General features: G+C 39.8%; 1 protein-coding gene across 2 annotated transcripts in view; it reads left to right on the top strand.

The window, feature by feature from the left end:
• The window catches only part of GABRB3 (gamma-aminobutyric acid (GABA) A receptor, beta 3), a 91,310-nt gene that overhangs the window by 14,277 nt on the left and 50,613 nt on the right, over positions 1 to 26,420 (top strand). For both annotated transcript variants that reach the window (XM_010845806.1, XM_010845808.1), the window contains exons 2-3: positions 23,310 to 23,392; positions 25,878 to 26,015. In XM_010845806.1, coding sequence (XP_010844108.1) covers positions 23,310 to 23,392; positions 25,878 to 26,015 — 221 coding nt within the window. The remainder of the gene's footprint in view (positions 1 to 23,309; positions 23,393 to 25,877; positions 26,016 to 26,420) is intronic.

The following is a 26,420-nucleotide window of genomic DNA, read 5'->3' as shown; positions in this document are numbered from 1 at the left end:
ATCTAATTGCCATGAAGTGATGGGGCTGGATGCCATGATCTTAGTTTTCTGAATGTTGAGCTTTGAGCCAACTTTTTTCACTCTCCTCTTTCACTTTCATCAAGAGGCTCTTTAGTTCTTCTTCACTTTTTGCCATAAGGGTGGTGTCATCTGCATATCTGAGATTATTGATATTTCTCCCGGCAGTCTTGATTCCAGCTTGTGCTTCCTCCACAGAGAATGTTCTGTGTGTACTTGAGAGGAAAGTGTATTACAATGCTTTCAAATGAAGTATCCTATAAATATTAGTTAAGTCTATCTGGTCTGAATGTGTCCTTTAAGGTTTGTGTTTCCTTATTAATTTTCTGTCTGGATGACCAGAACATTGTGTAAGTGGAATGTTAAAATCCTCCACTATTACAGTGTTACTGTCACTTCCCCCTTTACCATTTGCCTTATATTGAGGTGCACCTATGTTGGGTACATATATATTTATAATTGATATGTCTTCTTCTTAGATTAATCCCTTGATCATTATGTCTCTTTAAATTTTGACAGTCTTTAAATTTTATTTTGTCTGATATGAGTATTGCTACTCTAGCGTTCTTTTGATTCCCATTTGCATGGAATACCTTTTTTCCATCCCCTCACTTTCAGTCTGTATATGTCCTTAGGTCTGAAGTGGGTCTCTTGTAGAAGTAGCAAGCGAAAATGTCCACTCACACCAGTATTATTCAGCATAGTTTGAAGTTCTAGCTGCAGCAGAGAAAAAAAAAAAAGGAATCCAAATTGGAAAAGATGTAAAACTAACACTGTTTGCAGATGACTTGATACTATACAGAGAAAACCCTAAAGATGCTACCAAAAAGCTAGAACTCCTCAATGAATTTGGTTAAGTCACAGGATGCAAAATTGATACTCAAAAATCTCTTGTATACACTAACAGTGAAAGATCAGAAAGAGATATTAAGAAATCAGTCTCATTTACTGTTGCAACAGAAAGAATAAAATACCTAGGAGTAAGCCAACCTAAGGAGGCAAAAGACCTATACTCAGAAAAGTAAGATACTATGGAAGAAATAAAAGACAACACAGACAAATGGAGCAATATATCATGTTTTCAGTTGGAAGAATCAGTATTGTGAACATGACTATATTGCACAAAGCAATATACAGATTCAATGCAATACCTACCAAATTACCTATGGCACTTTTCACAAAATTAGAACAAACAAATTTTACAATTTATATGGAAACATGAAAGACCTTGAATACCCAAAGCAATCTTGAGAGAGAAAAGAGGAACTGGAAGAATCAGGTGCCCTCACATTAAAGTATACTGCAAAGCTACATGAAAACAGTATGGTACTGGCATAATAAGATAAACCAATGGAACTTGATAGAAAGCCCAGAGATTAACCAACACACTTATGATCACCTAATCTATGATAACAGAAGTAAGAATATACAATGGAGAGAAGGCAGTCTCTTCAGTAAGTGGTATTGGAAAATTAGATAGCTGCATGTAAAAGAATGAAACTAGAACACTCTCTGATACCATGCACAAAAATAAACTCAAAATGGATTATAGAACTACATATAAGGCTGAAAACCATAAAACTCTTAGAAGAAAAGATGAGGAAAACACTCTTGGACATAAACCACAGCAGGATCTTTTTTGTCCCATCTCCTTGAGCAATGAAAATAAAAACTAACAGTACCTAATTAAACTTAAAAGCTTTTGCACATTAAAGGAAAACAAAACAAAAATACAATGCCGAGAATAGGGGAAAATGTTTGTAAATAAAGCAACTGACAAGAGATCAATCTCCAAAATATACAAAGCTGATTGAGTTCATTCAGCTCAATATTAAAAAAAAATACCTATTGAAAAGTGGACAGAAGATCTAAATAGACATTTCTCCAAAGAAGACATACAAATGGCCAAAAAGCACATGAAAAGAGTCTCAATATCACTATCAGAGAAATTCAAATCAAAACTGCAATGAGATATCACCACATCAATCAGAATGGCCATTATCAAAATTGCAAATAATAAATGCTGCAGTGGGTATGGAGAAAAGGGAACCTTCTTCCACTCTTGGTGGGAATTAAATTGGTAGATCCACTATGGCAGACAGTATGGAGGTTCCCTAAAAAATTAAAAACTGAACTACCAAATGACCCAGCAATTCCACTCCTGGGCACATACCTGGAGAAAACCATAATTCAACAAGATACATGCATCCCAGTGTTCATTGTAACACTATTTACAATAGCCAGAACATGCAAGTGACCTGAATATTCATCAACAGAGAAATGGATAAAGGCAATATGGTACATATACACAATAGAATATTAGCTATTAAAAAAAAAAAAAGAACAAAGTAATGCCATTTGCAGCAACTTGGATGGACGTAGAGATTGTCATACTGGCAGTCATACTGTCAGACACAGAAAGACAAATATATATCACTTATATGTGGAATCTAAAAAAAAGTACAAATCAACTCATTTATAAAGCAGTAGAGTCACAGATGTAGAAAACAAACTTATGGTTACCAGGGAATAAGGGGGTGAAGAATAAATTGGGAGATTGAGATTGACATATATACATTACTATATATAAAATAGATAAATAATAAGAACCTGCTCTATACCACAAGAAAGTCTACTCAATAATCTCTAATGGCCTATATGAGAATATCTTTTAAAAAGAGTGTATATATGTATATGTGTAACTGATACATATCACTTTGCTGTACACCTGAAATTAACACAGCACTGTAAATCAACTATATTCCAGCAAAAATGTTTAAAAAGTAGCCATGGATACAGAAGAATTTAGAAAGCCATGCATATTCCCAGGCAGGACAGATGCTCAGAAAATCCTGAGTAGACCTTAAGTTTTTGCCTTCACTGATCACTAGGCTCAGAGCCATCATACCTGAGTGGTGAAGTAATGTACCACTGGAAGGCTGGGAGAGGTAGCCATTCTGTCTCATTTCTGTTTGGTTTTGGGTTTTTTTTTTGTAGGGTTTTTGTTTTGTTTTAGTTTCTAACATTCAAAAACATCTTTGTTAAAACAATAGCTGAACATGAACTAATAAAACAGAGACTTTTCTGATTACATTGACAAGTAATATTCTTTTTTAAAAAAAAGTTTAGATGTATCTCAAAGCAAATGGACTACTAAAGTCTTAAGAAAAGACAGCAAATCCTAGGGAAGGAGAAAATCTGATTTTCAGATTTAAACATTATAATAATAAAATATCCAATTTTCAAGAAAAAAGTCACAAGATATATAGGACAACAAGATCCATTAAAAGGAACAAAATAAGTTGACAGCAGTTATTCTTGAGTAGATCCAGACACTATATGAAGACTTTATCTATCTTAATTATGCTTTAAAACGCTAAGGAAAAACACAAAAAATTAAGGAAATTGGGGAAATGATATATGAATAAATTAAAAAATAAAGATAGGAATTATTGAAGCTGAAAAATACAGTACTTGAAGTGCAGCATTCTCTAGAACTGTGTATCAGCAGATATGAATAGGCAGAATAAAAAATCAGCAAATTTGAAGATATTTGAAAGATAAATAAAAATCAGCAAATTTGTTGTGTCTGATTAACAGAAAAGGAAAAAAAAAAGGCTGGAGAAGGGTGACTAGAGCCTAAGGGAAGTGAGAAGCTGTCAAGTGCACTGGAATGTGTATTATGAGTCTCAAGAGATGAGAGTGAGAAAGAGGCACAGAGACTATTTGGATAATTATTGGCCAAATCTTCCCAAAATTGATGAAAGACATGAACCTACAAATCCAAGAAATTCAGTGCACCCCCAAGTGGGATGAAACCAGAGGACCACACTAAGTCACAAATAATCAAAAATGGTGAACAACCACAAACAGAATCTTAACCATTAAGAGTGAAATAGCTTGTTCCAAATATGGGAGCCTCAGAGAAGATTATCAGTCAGTTCTTCATAGGAAACCTTGGAGGCCAGACAGCAGTGGCATGATTAAATATTTAATAAGTAGAGACAAAACTTTTCAAAAAGAGAATTCTGTATTTCTGAATTTTGCCAGAGTTTTCTGGCAAAACTGTCCTTCAAAAATGAGGAGCAGATACAGAGCACAAACTAGCGGTTACCCCTAGGGAGAGGGAAGGGTTATGGGCAATACAGGGTAGGGGCGTAAGAGGCACACACTCTTGGGTATAAAGTAAGCTACAAGGCGATATTGTACAGCATGGGAAGTATAACCAATATCTTATAATAGTTAGAAATTGAGTATAACCTTTAAAAATTGTGAATTACTACATTGTACACCTGTAACTTACATAATATTGTACAGTAACTATACTTAAATTTAAAAAATAGGACTAATTCATAAATTTCCAGATAGACAAAACTTAAGGGTGTTCCTGAAACTATTAGAACATTATAAATCAACTTTACTTTGATTAAAAAAAAAAAAAAGAAAAAACAGAAGGATCAAGGAAGTAATTAAAAATAAACACCAAAGCTGAGGGACTTTATTACCACCAGACCTGCCCCAAGGCTGGAGGGAGACTTTCAGGTTAAAATGAAAGAATACTAGACAGTAACTTGAAGTTGTATCTAGATATAAAGGTATCTAGTAAAGGTAAATAAGGCTGGTGTTATTTTACTTTTGTTTGTAACTTTGCTCCTTATTTTCTACATTATTTAAAAGATGAGCATAAAAATAATTACAAATCTATGTTATTAGGTGCATAATGTAAGAAGATGCAATTTATAATGTTAATAGCATGAAGGGTGCAAAGCACCTTTGTGGTTAAAGTAAAGCTAATGCCAATTAAAATTAGACTATTATCATTTTAAGATGTTATATATAATCCCCATGAAAACCATAAAGAAAATAACCAAGATATGCACAAAGAAAATGAGAAGGGAATCAAAACAAACAAACAAAAATCAACTGAACAGAAAAGAAAACAAAGCTGGGGGAACAAAAGAATGTAAGCTCTACAGAAAACAAATAGCAAAAGAGGCAGAATTAAGTCTTTGCTTATCAGTAATGACTTTAAATGCAAGTAAATTAAACTCCCCATAGAAGAACTAGAGACTGGCATAATGGATAAAAAATAAAACAGGATCTATCTCTCTGCTATCTATAAGAGACTCACTTTAGATCTAAAAATCTAAAGATCAGATAAATTTAAAGTGAAGGAGTGGAAACTGTACTCCATACAAATAGTAATCAGAAGAGAGCTGAAATGACTATATTAATATGGAACACATATGCTTTAAGTCAAAAATGAGTAAGAGACAAAGATGAAAATCATAGATTGATGAGTCCATTCTCTAAGAAAATAAGATACTTATAAACTTATGTGCACCAAACATTAGAACTCCAAAAGATATGAAATAAATATTCACAGAACTGAAAGGAAAAAATGGACAGTTCTACTATGATACTAAAACTCTGCACAAGGAAACAGTGCAAAGAAGGAAATTTATACCTGGGTACACATCCATTAAAAAGAATTCAACTTTGCCTTTAGGAACTAGAAACGAAAGAGTAAATTAAAACCAAAGTTAGCAAGAAGAATAAAAGAAGAGTAGAACAAAATAAATAAATAAAATAGAGTAATAGAACTATGTAAAAAGGTCAGTGAAACCAAAATTTGACCCATTGAGAAGATCAGCAAAATAGACAAACCTTTAGTTAGATAGACTAAGAAAAAGAAAACTGAAATAGCTAAAAGCAGAAATGAAAAGTGGACAATTTCTACCAATTATATAGAAATAAAAAACTTTATAAGAAAAATTATATGCCAAAAAAGTAGATAACCTAGGTGAAATAGACAAATTCTTAGAAATATACAACCTACAAAAACTAAATCATGAAGAAGTAGAATATCTGAGCAGAACTATAATGTAGTATTTGAGTCAGTAATCAAAGACCTTTTAGCAAATAAGCCCTGTACCAAATGGCTTCACTGACAAATTGTCAGTTCAGTTCAGTCGCTCAGTCCTGTCCGACTCTTTGCAACCCCATGGACTGCAGCATGCCAGGCCTCCCTGTCCATCAGCAACTCCTCAAGCTTGCTCAACCTCATGTCCATCGAGTCGGTGATGCCATCCAACCGTCTCATCCTCTATTGTCCCCTACTCCTCCTGCCCTCAATCTTTCCCAGCATCAGGGTCTTTTCAAATGAGTCAGTTCTTCATATCAGGTGACCGAAGTATTGGAGCTTCAGCATCAGTCCTTCCAAAGAATATTCAGGGTTGATTTCCTTTAATATTGACTGATTTGATCTCCTTAGGGGACTCTCAAGAGTCTTCTCTAGCACCATAGTTCAAAAGCATTAGTTCTTCAGCACTCAGCTTTCTTTATGGTCCAGATCTCACATCCATACATGACTACTGGAAAAACAATAGCTTTGACTAGATGGACCTTTGTTGGCAAATTTATGTCTCTGCTTTTTAATATGCTGTCTAGGTTTGTCATAGCTTTTCTTTCAAGGAGCAAGCATCTTTTAATTTTATGGCTGCTGTCACCTTCTACAGTGATTTTGGAGCCAAAGAAAATAAAGTCTCTCACTGTTTCCATTGTTTCCCCATCTATTTGCCATGAAGTGATGGGACCGGATGCCATGATCTTAGTTTTCTGAATGTTGAGTTTTAAGCCAGCTTTTTCACTCTCCTCTTTCACTTTCGTCAAGAGGATCTTCATTTCCTCTTCACTTTCTGCCATAAGGGTGGTGTCATCTGCATATCTGAGGTTATTGCTATTTCTCCTGGCAGTCTTGATTCCAGCTTATGCTTCATCCAGCCCAGCATTACATATGATGTACTCTGCATATAAGTTTGGTGAATTCTACCAAACATGTAAAGAAGGATTAACCCCTGTTAAGGTAAAGTTGAACTCTTCCACAAAACTAGAGAGAAAAGAATGCTTCCTTACACATTCTGTGAGGCTGGCATACCCTGATACCAAAACCAAAGATATTACATGAAAAGAAAACCACAGACCAATATCTCCTACAGATATTAATTTAAATCTTCAATAAAACACTAGAAAATTCAGCAGCATATCCTATGAGCAAAGTGGATTTTAACCATGGGATGCAAGGATGGTTCAACATGGGAAGATAACATTAACAAAATAAAGAGTTAGAAAACACATGGCCATCTTCAACTGAAGCAGAAAAAGCACTTGACATAATTTGTTACCTTTTTGTGATAAAAATGCATGAAGAACTAGAACTAGAAGGAAACTTCCTCATGATAATGCCTATATATGAAAAACTAACAATATCCTATTCATTTGTGAATACGTAAAATGTTTCCCCATAAGATGAATAACAAGTCAAGGATTCCTGCTTATGCCATATTTCTTCTTACTGGAAAGTAAGAAGTAAAATTATGTGCAAATGATATAGTCTTTGTAGAGAACCTAAAGATTCCATGCAACAACCCCCCCGCCCCAAGAACTGTTACATCTAAAAAACAAATTTAGTAAAACTGAAAATTTCAAAATCAACATATGAAAAATCAGTTGCAGAGTATGGGGGAGTAGCGAAGAATCTAAGATTAAGAGTCAGAGTGAGAGGACAGGGAGCTCACGTCCTACCAGGAACACATCAGAAATACCTCTACATGTGGAACAAGTATCATGCAAAACCAGCTGGAGACTGGAAGAAGGACTCTTGTACAACCAAGACTATAAGAAAGATACACACATAATCAGGTAGGAAGGGAAGAAGAGTAATAAGGTCAGGATCTGTGCCCCTGAGAGGGGACTTCAAGGAAAAAGGACATTACATTGGCAGACACCCACCTTGGAGGGTGAGCAGCTCAAGCCACAGTCCTGGGGCCCTATGCTGGGGAGACAAGCCCCCTTGGCTGGTTGGAGGACTGCTGGGACTAACAGGAGGGTGATCAGATGCCCAAATCTCACTTGTGAGGAGCTCGCACACTGGCCTGCATCCAAGGCAGGAGTGAAAGAGGTCAACTTCAGTGGCTCCTGTGTTTCCCACGACCAATGTCACATGCCCCAAGTAGTGTGAGCTTTCTTGCTCCACTTTTTCCATATTGCAACATGCACTGTATTTGGGGCAGCCATGACTAGAGAAAGACTCAACCCTTGGATGCAGAAGTGACATAGTCCCAGGGCAGAGCCTGGGTGAGGCAGCAGCCACCATTGTTGGCACTTACTCAGGAAGAGCATCAGAAACAGCCCAGATCTCTGATGATGGCCGCATTACCAGAGCTCACCAGCCCATACACGTCAAGAGTCCACATGGGCCTTACCAGCCCTGTGGAGCTATTCTATAAGAGGATGGAGGTGGCTGAGGCCAGGTACAGTGACTGATGGTGAGGGACAAAGGGACTGACTCCCCAGGGGCAAAGGTCTTGGTGAAGGAAGAGGTAAAATCATACTCCTAAATAAAAAGAGCCAGGTCAGGTGTGACTCTTGGGGCTTCCACTCCAGTGACCTGGGATCTGACCCGGCCTCTCATAGGGCAGTGGTGACTGTTGCACAGAGGGGGAGCTCCTCCACACACACAGTGCCAGCTCTAGTCCCTGCACCTCTGACCCCGCCGCCTACCAAGGTGATAGCTACCAGCACACCCCAAGGAAAAACATGCTCTGCACCCAGCTCAAATCCAGCTCTCCCATCGAAGGCATCACACATACTCATTCTCTATAGGAATGCTTTCACATAAGAACATCCTTTAAGGACTGCAATAGGTAACTGTTTCAACTAAATTCATAAAAGCAGAGAAAGTTAAGCAAAATGAAAAGGCATAGGAAATACTTGCTCTCAATTGAAAGAGCAAGAGAAAACCCCTGAAAAAAGAATGAAGCAGAAATGAACAATTTACCATATAAAAATTCAAAGCATTGATAATAAGATGACTAAGTAATCTAGGGAAAAGAAGAGATAAACACAGTGAAAATTAGTCTCAATTAGAAATGAATAGTTCCACAGCTGAAATAAAAAACAGAAAGGAATGAATAGCAAACTTTTAAGTGGTACAGAAGAAAGCATAAATGATCTGAAATATAGAATAATGGAAATCACCCAGTTAGAGCAATAAAGAGAAACACGTTAAAAACTGAAAGCATTTAAAAGATTTCTGAGGTAATATGAAGTATACCAGCATTCACACTATGGGAGTCCCACAAAGAGCAGAGAAAGAGATTGAAAATGTGAAATGAAGAAATGATGGCTAAAAGTGATCAAATGTGAAGAAGTAAACAGACATTCAAGTACAGGAAGCACAGAGGATCTCAAACAAGATGAAGCCAAACAGACCCAACATAAAGGCACATAGTACTTAAAATGGCAAAAATTAAACATACAGCAAGAATTCTAAGTGCCGCTGGAGAAAAAGAGTTACTTATAAGGGAATGCCCATAAAGCGGTCAGCTAATTTCTCTTCAGAAACTTTGTAGGCCAGAAGGAAGTGGCATGGTATATTCATGCTAAAAAGGAGATCTTGCAACTTGGGATACTCTAGCCAGCAAGATTATCATTTAGAACAGAAAGAGAAATTCTCAAGCAGACAGGCAGAAACTAAAAGAGTTTATCAACACTAAACCTACAGTAAAAGTAACGTGAAGAGTCTTCTCTAAGTTGAAAATAAGTTAGAATCTATAGGAAAGGGAAAATCACATTAGGAAAGGCAATTGTACAGTAAGAACTGAGGATCCACCACTTAAATAGTAGAAACATTAAAAGATGAAAAATTATAAAAGTGTAATTGTATAAGTACAATAAACAGTTAAGGGTTAGACATGAAGATGTAAAATATGACATCAAAAACACAAAATGGGGGAGAGCAGTAAAAAATGTACATATTTCAGAATATGCTTTGACTTAAGTGACTACCTGTTTAAAACAAGTATAGTTTTATCTCAACATATATGAACCCTTTGGTAACCTCAAATCAAAAACCTGCAGTAGATATACAAAAACCAAAAAGAAAGGTACCCAAACAACTACTGAAGGAAATGATTAAACCACAAGGAAATAAAAAGAAGAAATGAATAGAGAATAACTAAAGACAGCTAGAAACAAGCAATAAAATAGCAGTAAGTATTATATTAATGCTTTCTTTTTCATAACAACTTTATATGTCAATGGACTAAATGCTCCAATTAAAAGAAAGAGTGGGTTATTGGATTTTAAAACAGGTCCCTTTGTATGCTGCCTACAAGAGACTCTCTTCAGAGCTGAAGACACACACACTGAAGGTGAGGGGATGAAAGAAGATATTTCATGCAAATGCAAAGGCCAAGAGAGTAGGGGTAGCAGTACTCAGATCAAACAAAAGTAGGGAATTTTATAATGATAAAGGGATCAATATAAGAATAGACTGTTATTGTACAGTTATTAACGTATATGGATGCAATTCAGTAGCATCTAGATATATAAAACAAATATTAACAGACATGGAGAAATTGATAAAACACCGTAATAAACCCCACTGATGTCAACGGACAGATCATCCAGAAAGAAATCCGTAAGCCAACAGGGATCTTAAATGACATTATAGACCAGTAGGACTTAATGATATCTATAGGACATTACATTCCAAAGAGCAGAATATATACTCTTTTCAAATGTACGTGGAAATTTCTCTAAGATAAATCACATACTAGGTCTCCAAAACAAATTTAAGAGGATAGAGATTATTAATATATCAAACATTTTTCCAACCATAGCCTTATGAAACTAGAAATCAGTTTTAGAAAGAAAAATGGGAAAACAACAAGCACATGGAGACAAAAAAACATGCTGCTACAAAGCCAGTGCATCCACGAACAAGTCCAAGAGGAAATTAGAAAGTACTTTGAGAACTTTTCAGAATCTACAGATGCAGCGAAAGCAGTCTTGACAGAAAAGTTTATAGCAATACAAGAAAAATCTCTAACACCACCTTTAGGAGTTAGTAAAAGAAGATCAAACAAAGCTGAAACTGAGTGGAAGGAAAGAAAAACAATCAAAGAGAAAATAAATAAAATAGTGATTAAAAGAATAGAAAATACCAGTGAAACCAAGAACTGTTTGAAACTATCTTTTTTAGAAGTAAAGAGAAAGAACTGAAATAAATAATTGAAAGATGAGAAATATTAATAACAACCAATACCATGGAGATAAAAAATTGTAAGAAAATATTAAAGAAAATTTTATGCCAACAAATTGGATAGCCTAGAAGAAATAGACAAATGTCTAGAACATACAACCTGCCAAGACTGGATCAGGAAGAAAGAGATAACTTGAACAGACTGATCACTTGAAGTGAAATAGAATTATGGTAATAATTTTAAAAAGCTAGCGAACAAAAGTCCAGGACTGGACAGCTTTACAGGGGAATTCTACCAAACAAATAAAGAACTAATACCTATCCTTCTCATACTCTTCATGGGGTTCTCATAGTCAGAGCAAAGAGTTCTCATGTCAAAGCTATGATGTCCATATAGTCAAAGCTTTGTTTTTTCCAGTAGTCATGTATGGATGTGAGAGTTGGACCATGAAGAAGAAGGCTGAGTGGCTAAAAAATTGATGCTTTTGAACTGTTGTGTTGGAGAAGACTCTTGAGAGTCCCTTGGACTATGAGGAGATCAAACCAGTCAATCCTAAAGGAAATCAGTCCTGAATATTCATTGGAAGGACTGATGCTGAAACTGAAGCTCCAATACTTTGGCCACCTAATGTGAAGAGCTAACTCATTGGAAAAGACCCTGATGCTGGGAAAGATGAAGGCGGGAGGAGAAGGGGACAACAGAGGATGAGATGGTTGGATGGCATCACACAGTCTATGGACATGAGGTTGAGATTGGAAAAGACCCTGATGCTGGGAAAGATTGAAGGCGGGAGGAGAAGGGGACGACAGGATGAGATGGTTGGATGGCATCTCACAATCTATGGACATGAGGTCGAGCAAGCTCCAGGAGTTGGTGATGGGCAGGGAGGCCTGGTGTGCTGCAGTCCATGGGGTTGCAAAGAGTCGGACAGGACTAAGCGACTGAACTGACTGATGATAACAAAATAGCATTGCATTTGCATAAGAACAGACATCAGCTAATGAAATAAAGTAGAGAGCCCAGAAGTAAACTCTTGTGTATATGTTGAAATGAAATAGTCTTGCATCAGGGGTGCAAGACTGTTCAATGAATAAAGGAGTGTGGTTCAACAAATATTGCTGGGGAAACTTGGTATTCATATGTAAAAGAGTAAAGTTGAATGCCTACCTTATACTTTATACCATATACGGAAATAAACTTGAAATGGATCAAAGATGTAAATGTGAGAGCTAAAAGTATAAAATTCTTAGAAGACATAGATAGAGGAAAAGTTTCATGACATGGATTTGGCAATAATTTCTTGGATATGACATGAAAGTACAGGCAATAGAAGAAAAAAATTAGATAAATTGGACTACATCAGAATTAAAGACATGTCTGCACCAAAGAACAGAATTGACAGAGAAAAGGCAGCCTGTAGAATGAGATAAAGTATTTGCAAATCATATAGAAGGGTAGTTAATATCAAGGGAGGGTGTATATGTATACCTATGGCTGATTCACGTTGAGGTTTGACAGAAAACAACAAAATTCTATAAAGCAATTATCCTTCAATAAAAAATAAATTAGTGTAAAAAAGAATATATAGAGAACAACAGAAAAGAGATCAGTTCAAAAATCGGCAGAAGACTTGAGTAGACTATTTCTCCAAAGAAGATATACAAATGGCCAATAAGCATGTGAAAAGACGCTTAGTATTATTGGCCACTAAAGTACTGAAAATCAAAACCATGGTGTGATATCACATCCATTCAGTTCAGTTCAGTTCAGTTGCTCAGTCGTGTCTGACTCTTTGCGACCCCATGAATCGCAGCACTCCAGGCCTCCCTGTCCATCACCAACTCCCGGAGTTTACTCAGATTCACATCCATTGAGTCAGTGATGCCATCCAGCCATCTCATCCTCTGCCGTCCCCTTCTCCTCCTGCCCCCAATCCCTCCCAGCATTAGAGTCTTTTCCAATGAGTCAACTCTTCGCGTGAGGTGGCCAAAGTACTGGAGTTTCAGCTTTAGCATCATTCCTTCCAAAGAACACCCAGGGATGATCTCCTTTAGAATGGACTGGTTGCATCTCCTTGTAGTCCAAGGGACTCTCAAGAGTCTTCTCCAACACCACAGTTCAAAAGCATCAGTTCTTTGTGTCTCAGCTTTCTTCACCGTCCAGCTCTCACATCCATACATGACCACAGGAAAAACCATAGCCTTGACTAGACGGACCTTTGTTGGCAAAGTAATGTCTCTGCTTTTCAATATGCTATCTAGGTTGGTCATAACTTGCCTTCTAAGGAGTAAGCGTCTTTTGATTTCACGGCTGCAGTCACCATCTGCAGTAATTTTGGAGCCCCCCAAAATAAAGTCTGACACTCTCCACTATTTCCCCATCTATTTGCCATGAAGTGATGGGACCAGATGGCATGATCTTAATTTTCTGAATGTTGAGCTTTAAGCCAACTTTCTCACTCTCCCCTTTCACTTTTATCAAGAGGCTTTTTAGTTCCTCTTCACTTTCTGCCACAAGCGTGCTGTCATCTGCATATCTGAGGTGATTGATATTTCTCCCGGCAATCTTGATTCCAGCTTGTGCTTCTTTCAGCCCAGCGTTTCTCATGATGTACTCTGCATAGAAGGTAAATAAGCAGGGTGACAATATACAGCCTTGACGTACTCCTTTTCCTATTTGGAGCCAGTCTGTTGTTCCATGTCCAGTTCTAACTGTTGCTTCCTGACCTGCATATAGGTTACTCAAGAGTCAGGTCAGGTGGTCTGGTATTCCTATCTCTCTCAAATGTACACTAAAAAATGAATATGTTTTATACATACAGTGGAATATTTTCAACCTTTAAAGAGGTTTGGAAATTTGATACATGCTACACCATGAAATCATTATGGTAAGTGAACTAAGCTGGAGACAAAAGAACAAATACTGTGTGATTGCACTTACATGAAATACCTAGTATCAGTAAGAATGAAGTCACCAGGTTACCAGGTCCCCGAGGGAGATTATTGGGGAGTTACTGGGGAGTTAATCAGGAGTTATTGTTTAGTGGGTATAGCGGGTTTTTTTCTTACATGATGAAGAAGTTCTGAATATGGATAGTGCTGATGGTTGCACAGTGATATGAATATAGTTAATGCCACTTATCTGTACTCTTACAAAGTGAGAAAAGGTAGATCTCATGTTAGGCATATTTTACTCTAAAAAAGTATGTTTGTTTCATGTTTAATTCTGTTTTGCTCATTTGAATGCTGTTTGGTTTTGGTTTGTTTAATAAAACTCAGTTGCCTACCGATTTTCTCTCTTGTACCTATCATCTTCTCTCTGTTTTCAAAGGTTTGTCTTCTTCCTCTGCTTTTAGGAAGGTTTTACAATTGACTCTGTCCTTCCCACTGTGACAGTGGTCCCCAGACAAGCAGCAGTAGCTTCATCTGGCAGACTCAGAACTACAGACCTATCCAGATCTCTTGCTCAAAATCTGCATTTAATAAGATCCCTCAGTGATTTGTGTCATTAAATGACTTGCAACTGTGTCAGTTCTGCTGTCTCTGTGTTCCGTATAGATTTCAATTCAGCCCTTGCCCGGAGATTCCTTGCATTCTTTTCTCAGTTTTACATTGTCTACCTATCTCTGTCTTCATCTTAGGATGTTCTTTCCTTATGTCTTCCTGTCTTTGTTTTAAAGAGAATTCATGATTTTTGACAACCAGACATACATCTTCCCAAGTTTTAAACTTTCATTTTGCATGCTTACATACTTTTCATAGAATATCTCTTTGTTTTATTCGTAATGTTAGTCCTTAGATGGGCCAATCCATGGAGACAAAGTGATTTTTCTAGTGAGACTTTGAATATGGTGACCTTGGCCCCCTTCAGTCTCAGGCTCATATTAGGAGCTTTAGTCCTTAGGATATAAATCTGAAGGTCAGGTTAATGCACTCCCTTTGTTATGTCTAGTCGCCATTCTTTTTGAGTAAGTCCTCCCCTAGAAATGCTGGTTAACCCACTCTTCCATGGAGTCTTATGCAAGGTATGGGACTTTAAATAGTCATAAATGACACTTTCTGCTCTGGCATGCTTGTTTTCATGCCCTGTGGATATCTGCCTCTATCGGCAATGGCTTTTCTTGGAGGTGATGGGTTGTGTGCCTTTGACTGTGTCCCCCAACCACTTTCAACTAGAGAGTGTGCCCTTTAAAGCTGTGGTGGTGAGTGGGGAAGGGAGGAAGCTGGGTTGGGGGTAGAGAGGGAGGGGAGGGAAAGAAGAGAAGCAGAAGGAGAGGGAAGAGGGGAGAGGAGCTGGGAGGCTGCCTTAGCAGGCAGGGCCAGTCTGTCAGCCTGTCTGACTCATGTTTCTCACCCTTCCAGTGGAACTTACCGTGGTGATGAAGATGTTCTAGAATATGTACCATCCCATACGGTAGCCACCAGCCATAGGTGACTAGGGCTTCCCAGGTGGCACTAGTGGTAAAGAACCTGCTGACCACTGCAGGAGACTCAAGGGATCCTGGGTCGGGAAGATCCACTAGAGAAGGAAGTGGTAACCCACTCCAGTATTCTTGCCTGGAGAATCCCATGGACAGAGGAGCTTGGCGGGCTACAATAGGGTCGCAAAGAGTCAGACATAACCAAAGCAACTTAGCATAAACACGTAGGTGACTACTGAACACTTGGAAGGTTGTCAGTGCTTTGGAGGAACTGAATTTTTAATTTGATTTCATTTTAATTAATTTAAAATGTAATTATAAATAGGCAAAGGGGCTTCCCATGTGGCAAAGTGGTAAAGAATCTGCCTGCCAATGCAGGGAGGCAAGAGATGCGGGTTTGATCCCTGGGTCAGAAAGATACCCTCGAGAAGGAAAATGGCAACCCACTCCAGTATTTTTGCCTGGAAAATTCTGTGGACAGAGGAGTCTCACAGGGTACATACAGTCCACTGGGTCACAAAGAGTCAGACATGCTCATGAGCATGCATGCACATGTATGTGGCTAGTGGCTATCTTTCTAGATATAAACCCCACATACATCACCCAGGTGCCATCATTAGATCCATATGGTTCAGTTCAGTTCAGTTCAGTCGTTCAGTCATGTCTGACTGTTTGCAACTCCATGGACTGCAGCATGCTAGGCCTCCCTGCCCATCACCAACTCCTGGAGCCAACCAAACTCATGTCCGTTGAGTCATTGATGCCATCCAACCATCTCATCCCCTGTTACCCCCTTCTCCTCCTGCCCTCAGTCTTTCCCAGCATCAGGGTCTTTTCCAATGAGTCAGGTCTTTGCATCAGGTGGCCAAAGTATTGGAGTTTCAGCTTTAACATCAGTCCTTCCAATGAACACCTAGGACTGATCTCCTTTAGGATGGACTGGTTGGATCTCCTTGCAGTCCAAGGGATTCTCAAGAGTCTTCAACACCACAGTTCAAAAGCATCAATTCTTCGGTGCTCAGCTTTCTTCATAGTCCAACTCTCACACCCATACATGACCACTGGAGAAACCATAGCCTTGACTAGACGGACCTTTGTTGGCAAAGTAATATCTTTGCTTTTTAATATGCTGTCTAGATTGGTTATAACTTTCCTTCCAAGGAGTAAGTGTCTTTTAATTTCATGGCTGCAATCACCATCTGCAGTGATTTTGGAGACCCCCCAAAATAAAGTCTGCTACTGTTTCCACTGTTTCCCCATCTATTTGCCATGAAGTGATGGGACTGGATGCCAAAAATGATCTTAGTTTTCTGAATGTTGAGCTTTAAGCCAACTTTTTCACTCTCCTCTTTCACTTTCATCAAAAAGGTTGTGGAAACCCAAAGTCTCAAAGTACTTTTTTGATTCTCTCAAAATATTTTCTCCCTTCCTGTTACAGAGTTGAACCTTCAGTGTTTTCCTTGAGACTACCTCAGTCATCCACCCTGACATTTCCATTCCTGGCAGGTGCTTGAGGTCCTGACACACACTATTCTTTTGGTTTTCACTTATAGCATTATTGCCAGTTTTGGCCTTTGAGTTGCTTTATCACCATATTGCTTGAAAATCAGGAGACTGTCCGTGTCATTTGCCTGATATGACGACTCATTTTACCAGAATTGATGTTCATACAACAATAGTGGATTTATGCTGAAATCTAGAAGTAAATGCTCTTGTTATAGGAAAATGCTATCTACTAAGGGCTTTGTAGTTTTATGGCACCCCGGAGAAGTATCAGGTTATGAGGCCTATTTATTTATAAGATAATTTATGCTTTGCTAATTGTGTAGTTACTTGTGTTGTATCTGTTATCTATGATGGCCACAGTGTTGCTGCATTACAAACAGCTAGAAAGCCTATTTTCTAATGATAATAAGTGCACATTGCTTGTGTGTCTGGGTGGTTAATCAGCATCTCTGTGGATTCTGGCTGTTTTCCCCACAGACCCAGGGATGGATGGTCTCTGTTCCCTATGTCAAAGTCCTCCTAGATCCAGCAGACTCGTTTGAATGTGGCTTTTTCACAGCAGAGGCAGAAGCACAAATGTCTCTTGGAGGCTAAGCTGGGACTGTCGGTCCACACATTCTGTCAGACAGAGCAGGGCACAAAATTGACCCATATTGTTTGAAAATCAGGGCCACAAAGTCGTCCAGGAGTGGGGAGACAGTTCTTCTTTAGTGAGAAGAATTGCAAATGACATGGCAAAGAGAGTAGGTACTGGGAAGGGTAAAGGAATGGGGCTGCCACCACGTTCAACTTACTGCAACGATTTCCCCAGCAACATACTCAACGAGTCTGTATAGCAAAGGCATTTGGACATTTCTGAGAATTTATCTTCATATGTTTATTATCAAGTAAAAATGGGGACAACTTCAGTGTTGGCTGTGTTCTATGCCTCCTCCACAATGAGTAATAAGCACTTGCTTTAGAAGGATGCTCAGTTCACTTCAGTCGCTCAGTCGTGTCCAAGTCTTTGCAACCCCATGGACTGCAGCACACCAGGCTTCCCTGTCCATCACCAACTCCCGGAGCTTACTCAAACTCAGGTCCGTTGAGTCAGTGATGCCATCCAACCATCTCATCCTCTGTCGTCCCCTTCTCCTCCTGCCCTCAATCTTTCCCAGCATCACTGTCTTTACCAATGAGTCAGTTCTTCACATCAGGTGGCCAAAGTATTGGAGTTTCAGGTTCAGCAACCTGAGAAGGATGCTCAGTTGATCTGAATTATATGATTAGGTCCTTTAACCTAGCATTTGAATTTATATTCTTGGAAAAATGATTGATGTCTCCACTGCCTGGTACTCCTGGAGTCAATACAGAATTGGAGATAAGTGTGAGTTACATGGGAGTAGTTGCAGAAGGCTAAATGGCTACCCATAAGGCAGTGCCCCGAGTTTGCAGCTGTTCTCTGGCCATAAGTAGCAACCATTGCCAAACTTCTCAGACATTTGAGCATCCCCAGTGCAAGTGTTCTTGCCTGGAGAATGAGAATCCCAGGGATGGCAGAGTCTGGTGGGCTGCCATCTGTGGGGTCGCACAGAGTCGGACACGACTGAAGCGACTTAGCAGCAGCAACAGTGCAAGCCAGGAATTACACAGGAGGTACTACTAACTTGCTCCTGGTCCTGTTTAACAGGATTTTAATTCAGAGGCCATGACCTCAACAATGGCAGCATTTTGCTGTGATCCTCATGGGCATGGAAGCTGAAAAACTCACAAGCATGAAAATCAGCCTGTTGAGGATTTATTCTGCACCTGAACGATTCACAGACACCACCAGTCTATCAGCACATGGAGTATCACCCAAGGATCTTGACCAGTGAGCCCAGGGAGCCTCTCAGAGTGTCAGTAAAAGTGCAAGGCCAGAGCTCCTACTGGGAGTGCTTGCAAGAGGGTGAGTGTCCCCTCTGGCTCTGAGATTTAGGGGATTGAAACCAAGAAGGGCGTTTTCCTTGAGTTCTGCTCTGCCTGTTACTCCTGGTTCCCATATTTTCTAAGTCATTTTTGCTCAATGAACATCTACAGGACACCTGCTGTTTGCCTGTGGCTGATGTTCTAAAGACTGATGGCTCCAGGGGACCAAGCTCTTCTCCAGGTCCATCTAAGGATGAGCAAGGGACCTGCAAGTCAACAAATGGAAGGACACTCTAAGTATAAACGGTCCCAAGTGTAATGACAACACTAAAATGGGTGGTGAGAGGAGGACAGCAGAACTGAAATACTTCGGTTCTGCAAGTCCTCTGAGAAAGCTAGTCAAGGACATTTAACCTCTATTCTATCTGGTGTTAACCATGAATGTAAATTATCCATGTAAGCAGGGAGGAGAGTGTGTGTATTGCCCCATGATTCACTGTAGGTGTGGGTCCCAGAGTTCCCCTTTCCCAGCAAGGACAGGGAGCACTTGGCCAAAGAGCTGGCATTTCAGGTAAGTGTTGGTGGTGATAGTGGATGTGTGTGACCAGCCAAGAGCAGTATTTTCACCACAGCCTCTCCAGTGGCCTGTGGAGAAATCTGTGTTTGTGCAGACTGACAAACTCTTCATGACATGAAGAGGTTGCATCTGCCCTTATTATACTTTTTAATTGTTGGTATTTTAACGATGGAAGTGCTGACACCAAAGTACATCTCATAAGCTTGATATAATTGATAAAGTAAGAACTTTTTGACCTGCTAAAAGCTGTTCTTCCCAGAAGTAGTTTCTAGACAGTGTCCAAAGATGGCAGATGTTCCATTATAGATTTTAAACTTGCTGAGATGATGCTTCCCTTACAAAGTACACAATTATTGACTGCTAAACATATCTTTAGGGATATATCACTTACACAGGACTACCTACTAAACTGTACCATATTCCACAGTGGGCAAAATACCACTGCTGTTACTGCAGGTGTAGCATTAAAATATTTATTTTCTCCCTTTACATATTATATTTCCAACTTGTCACATATATGAGATATATACATGGATACAATTTCTGTGTGTGTATATTTCGGTGATCATATATATCATAAATATGTACATATGACATTTTTTATACCATACTTGCTCTTCTTTGAAAAAAAGAAGTAGGCTTTTAAAAGTTGAATATATTTTGTAATTTAAGGCAGGCGAGATATCAAGGACATAGATGAGTGAATGCAGGTTTCAGGCTGGCCGGATCTGAGTGCCACACATGCCTTCAGGAGCATTGTATGTGACCAACATCCTTACTCTTGCCACGCCTTGGTTTGCTCATCTTCAAAATGGGAAGAAGAATACCTCTACAATGTGGTTGTTGTGAGATGGAATGCATGAGTACTCAAGTGCTGAGCCCAGACCTGGGCACAAACCAGGCTCTCAGCCAGCCTTATGTAAAGTGCAGATGTGATTGCATGCTATGACGGAAAAAAAAAAGGATCTACTGGAGAGAAGTCTTCACCCAATATGTCTTATTGACTTCACCACTATTTCTTAGAAACAGGAGTGGAATTCTCAGCTTTCAGATGGAAGTGGAACTAGTTGTTGGTTAAGGTCACTTCTCAGGACAAATAAAATTGATTAGGAAAAATATGAAATGCATGTGCCTCTGTGCGCAGGCACACACGCTTGCATGTCAGGGATTACGCAACTGGAGCTTGAACACTACTGGGGCTTCCCTGCCTTCGGTCCATCTTCATTAACTAGGCTTGAGTTCTCAGTTCTGTAGACTATGAAATTCCCTCCTATGGCTTCTGCAAAGTCCCTGGGGTACAAAATTTGGTCCTTTCACTCCAAAAGTCCAATCTCCAAACCTGTTACGAGTTTAGTCAACGTGGTTGATGGTGTGGAGGCTCTGGCTTGCTCTGCCTTTCTTGGTCTCTCTATTCCCCTGTTTCTTTTTTTCTTGCCTTCCTGTCTCAATGGCATAAAGACCTCTTTCTTCCACTGTGTCGTGAATAGGCTCTCATGACTTAACTTTCCACCACAAGAGGGTTTTCTGTGTATTTCTTCCATAGGAGGAAGAGTAGTGCATAGATGTTTATACCTTATTGCCCAAGTCTGCAGGACTCCATATGATAGTCAGTATGACACCAGAAGAAGAAGACAGGACAGCAGCTGTACTGAGGATACTCAGCAATTCTACTAGCTTCATGATTCCCATTTCCAGTGATTCCTGTGAAATACTCTACATAAGTCACAATACATGTGAGCCCCTACACAATTTGTGTGTGTGTGTGCGTGTGCTTGTGTGTGTGCATGTGTTTTAATGATGATAATTGGGAACAAAAAAGGAAAAGAAACAAAATGGTAATCTCGGTTATTGACTCATGAAGTGAATAGGTACTAAAACATGTAGGAAAGTTTTAAAATTTGAGAATTTTTAATAGAGATCTTTTTCTCCTCTTTACAAAAATTTGTAATTTTAACAGAACTTTATTCTAATTTTGCCTTATAGGCATCTTGCATGGATGTCGGGTTGACAGCCTGCCATAAAACATGTCAGAATTTCAAAGTGTGAGGCTTGTTCCTCAGTTGGCTAGGAAGTCAGATGCTATAGAAAAATATACCAAAGAGCTATTTGTTGACTTTGGATAGAATGTAATCCACTCTTTGGAATGATGATTGGAAGTGTTATGACATTTGGAAAGGACATACTTTCACCATTGGTGTGGATCTTACAGCATATGTCTGCACGGCACTTGCATGCTATTTGTAGAGCAAAAAATAGCATTGACCCATCATTGCCAAATAGATTGATATTTTCCCTCACTGTACTGCTCAGCCGTTGGAAATTAGAATTTTCCTCAACCTGCTGCTTAACCCAGTGCTAACAGAAGGACATGCTTTACTCTGTTCCTTTGGCACCTGAGACAATCCTAACATAATTGGCATGTGCCTGGTGTCTGACAGGTGTTTTGCATCAGAACTTGTTCATGTTGCCTAAATGGTAGAAGGTTTATTGTGAATGATGTTCACATGGAAGTCTGTCCAGAGAAAGCTCAAACTAGGCTTTGGGAAAGGTGCACCTTAAAATGTCTGGAAGTTCAGTATAACTCTAGGGAACTCAGGAGAAGAGATCCCTAGAGTTCTTCCTGCTTAAGATTCTCCATTGAGTGAGCACAGCCCAGGCTTCCATTTCCACAGCTTCCACATCAGCTCTGAGATACTGCTCCCTGAGATGTGCTGTGCATGTCCCGCAATGCTGTGTGCTGTGGCCCAGCCTTAGTGCTGCTGTCTCCTTATCGACTCTCTGCACTGTCTCCACCTCTGTTATGCTTTCTTATGCCTGACTCTCCAGTTCAAAAATGGCATCATGAACCTCTAATTCATGAACTTGCAAATTCAGCTCTATTCTCATCTTTAATTCATCTCCATGAAAGGGAATTCCTTTAGCTCTGTTTTCCCTTTTGCCAAGCTGCATCCTAGACTCGTGGTCAACTCATTATTGGCTGTCCTTGAATCAGGGACCTAGCCCAGTATGGTAAGCTGGGACTGTGGTGCAGAAGGGCTGGGAATTCTAGGAAGAGAATAAAACATGGTAGCCTAATCATTGCATTTTCAACAGAGGCTTTGAGTAGGTTGGTTTCTCTAAAATGAGGCTTTTGGCAGAGTAGGAAATGAACTTAATGTTTTTGATCTTCATGTACAGTGGGTTTAACCATTGCCCAGTAGAGGCTTAACTATCCTTAGGTCACAATATAAATCCTTTCTATGGCTGCAGCTGACCTCAAGAGATACTAACCCCTCAGTTTTGATTCATAATCAATAATGTGGAAGCCAAATATTCTCTTTGAAAAGATAGATGATCTTGTGGTGAAAAGGCCTGGAATATTATTAGTCCAACAGACAACTGTAATAAAATAGAATCAAGTAGTTTGGCTCAGAGTTCCAAGGTGCAGCCTGTGGACTGGGAGCTACATGAATATTTCACACTGAAAGCCAAAGAATCCAGTTTTAATCTAAATCAAGGGTGTTAACCACCAGGTATATTTTCTCTGTGCAATAGAAGTTAGAGTGTCACTAGACAAGGAGACAGAATAAAAATGGAAGGTAAATGCTTCCTAAGAAGCCCCTTTCTCTGCCCCTGATTATCCAAAGTTAACAAGATAAATTTTATAATTATATATATGTTGCTTTTTTTGGATAAAGCAGGCCTGCAGTATCATGAAATATATCATGTATATCATGTATGTATATCATGGAATATATTTAATCAGGTATGCTTTGAGGAAAGGGGTCCTACCTGCTGATTACTCAGGGTTTGTCTAGAAGCAGTGTTCCTGCTGTATTTCTCATCCCATCTACCCTTACTCTGTGTGTTTCAGAATCACGACGACCGCAGCATGCATGATGGACCTGAGAAGATACCCCTTGGATGAGCAGAACTGCACCCTGGAGATTGAAAGCTGTGTGTATCTGTATTTCTTTTTCATGCACTTTGTGTTTTAGGCCTTCTTATCTTTATTTGGCAAGGCATATATAATTTTTTATGATGTAATTTTTAACTGTCTTAAGGATCAGAGGTTTAATCCTCCACTCTGCAAATTTTACTTTCATGATAGAGAGAGGGCAAGAGAGAGAGACAGAGAGAGGCTCAGTATAAAGAGTTCTCCAGTCTAATTTGACTAAGAGTCTGTCTGCTGTGCTGAAATAAAATAAGACAAATGCTCTCCATCTCAGTCTCTTCAGTGAGAAGAAAATGAACTCTGAGAGGTGGTGTCTCACAATGTGCTTCATCGTGTACAAGTTGCTGTACTCCTGGGACCCTCTGCAGTTGGAGTAAACCTCATTTCGCATTAGGAGCTCAGCTTTACAAGCCAGCTATTTCTACATCTTGGCAATTTTCTTCAATTTGAAGAGTATTCAGATGCCTTATTGATAATTCAGTGTTGAGTAGCACTTCTCTTATGAGGGGAAGAGCTGCATCCACATAGTCTAAGAAACAGATGTCCTGCTCCCTGACCTGACCCCTGGCATATCCATATATGGCTGCTGCCACTGTGTCTTCTCCTGGCCCACTGTAGATCAGTTTATCAGCCTCAGGTGAATTTAGGTTGTCAGCATTTGTATTGAATTTTGGGGGATGGCAAGCGACTAACTTTGCCATGCGTTTATTGCGTGTATGGTGAGAAGTGAATGTCTTAGTGGATGAACACGCTGAGGAGCTGCACTGGAGGCAGACTGGTGTTTAGACCTCTCCATGTGCCCCTTGCTTCCACACAACACGACGGCCATGATTTCTGAGAGCTGTGCTTTCAGAAGGTGAAGGATGGAGGCATAGGATATTTAGCATGAAGACTTCAGGGAAAGATGATGTTGAAGGGCTGATAGTTGAAGGGCTACTTTAGGAAGTTAAGTAGATTCTGTATGGTCAGAGGACACAACTCCAAGGAGCTGAAAGTTTCAGGAAGGCCAATTTGGATCTAAGTGAGGGAGCAGATCCTGTTCAACTGGGAACCATAATGAGTGGCCTTGGAGACTGTAGATTCTGTTACCACAATCTTTAATTGAAGTGGAGGATGGGCAGGAAGGTCCTTTTTAAAGCAATTGAACAGAAGAGGGATTCTCCCAATTTTCTGGTGACCTGACTACACACGTGTTATTAAAGTCAAGATGCAAATGTATGGAAGAGTGGGCCACTTGAAGATTTGGATGTACCCTCAGAGGGCGTGTAAGCTCTGCACACAGCATGCTGGTCTGAACCACAGCCGGAAGGCTAGAGAGGCTGGACTGTGTGTGCAGGGGAGGGGGCCTGCACTTACAACACACAGAGGGGTCAGCCTTGTGGATTCTTGGGATCCTTGTAAGGACTTTGGACTTGTTCTGCTAATTGCATTGGGAAACATTTGAGGGCTTTAAGCAGAAGAGTGACTTGATGAGATCTGTGCTTTATTAGTGATCGCCATGGCCACTGGGTGAGAATGGAGTGCCATGCAGTCAGAGGGGAGGGTGGGGACAGAAGGTGTGCCCACCGTAATCCCGAAGGGATGACAGCAGATGGACCAGGGAGCCGGCAGGGACTGTGGGGGCAGTCATCCCCACAGCTTTGGTCTGTTTGTATAATGTCAGATATTTAGTGTCTGCCTCGTATATGTTCAAATAAAAAAAAGTTTTTATATTCATAGGGTATTTTTCTACAGGTGTGATTTTTAATTGACTTTACCACTAAAGTTGACCCAATTCTTTAGAAGACTCCTGAGTGCTGCAAATAACATCAGATACTGTTTTCCTATTTAGTCATTCTCAAGAAGCATTGATTGATTACTGAGTGAGCATGAGACTGTGCCAAAAGCTGGTTTTGAAGCTATAATCTGGCTAATAACCATTCGTCTTTCTGCTGAGAGCACTGCTCAAATCTCTAAGGGCCAAGAGAGTCCCCACAAAAGGCATTTCTAAGGTTGGCCAAACTCATGGCCAGGAGCACCTCATGACACCATCCAAAATTGCCCGGCAGTTATGAAACATTGATTGGGCAAGTCCACCCTCAGTGTTCTAACTTTTTCATAGTTGAGAGAGCTGCCTTTCCAGAATTCTTTAGAATTTTACTTTTTCTTCCAACCATCTTATTCAGTGCTGTGAATATGTTTTTACTTCACATTTCTGTGCAAAGTCCAGGTCAGCCCCACAATTAGGCTTTCCAAACAGAACTTTGGTCAGAATACTCAGCCTCTCCAGTGTCTCTGCTTTTCAACATCAGCCTGGTCCAAATCAGACAGCAAAGGTAACACAAGAATATCCAAAAGTTAGTTCTTCTAATGATAATGCATAGACAAGCACATCAACAAATTTCCTTCACACATGGGCAAGCTATTACTTCCATTTTAGTAGTGTCAGTTTCTTTAGACAAAATGATGCTTCATTTCTGCCCTGTCCCTGCTTCTGTCTCCTGGCAGATGGCTACACCACAGATGACATCGAGTTTTACTGGCGCGGGGGCGATAAGGCTGTGACTGGCGTGGAGAGGATTGAGCTCCCACAGTTCTCCATTGTGGAGCATCGTCTGGTCTCCAGGAATGTCGTCTTTGCCACAGGTGAGTCTTGTGTCCCCTCGTGCTCTCTGGAGGGATAGTGGCTGCCTGGGCCATGTTGCTGTCATCGTGAAATACCCTGCTGCTGATTCCAGTGCTTGGTCCCCCAAAAAAGGACCATCGTCAGTCACTCATCATCTTCTGTACCCCTTTCACTGCATCTAGAAGGAATGGATAAGCTCTGATGGGTAGAAAGGAGCAGCTGACCAGGAGATGCTCTCTGTGCTTATTGAGAAGCTAAAAGGCTGAGGTTGAATTTAACCAACCATTGTTTGATATGCTATCTAGGTTGTACTTTGCCAACAAAGGTTCGTCTAGTCAAGGCTATGGTTTTTCCTATGGTCATGTATGGATGTGAGAGTTGGACTGTGAGGAAGGCTGAGCACCGAAGAATTGATGCTTTTGAAC

The sequence above is a fragment of the Bison bison genome, unplaced genomic scaffold (assembly GCF_000754665.1).
Source record: "Bison bison bison isolate TAMUID 2011002044 unplaced genomic scaffold, Bison_UMD1.0 scf7180017864224, whole genome shotgun sequence".
In the NCBI taxonomy this organism is placed as follows: Eukaryota; Metazoa; Chordata; class Mammalia; order Artiodactyla; family Bovidae; genus Bison; species Bison bison.
Note: the sequence above shows the minus strand (reverse complement) of the source record. Positions and strands in the feature narration are given on the sequence as shown.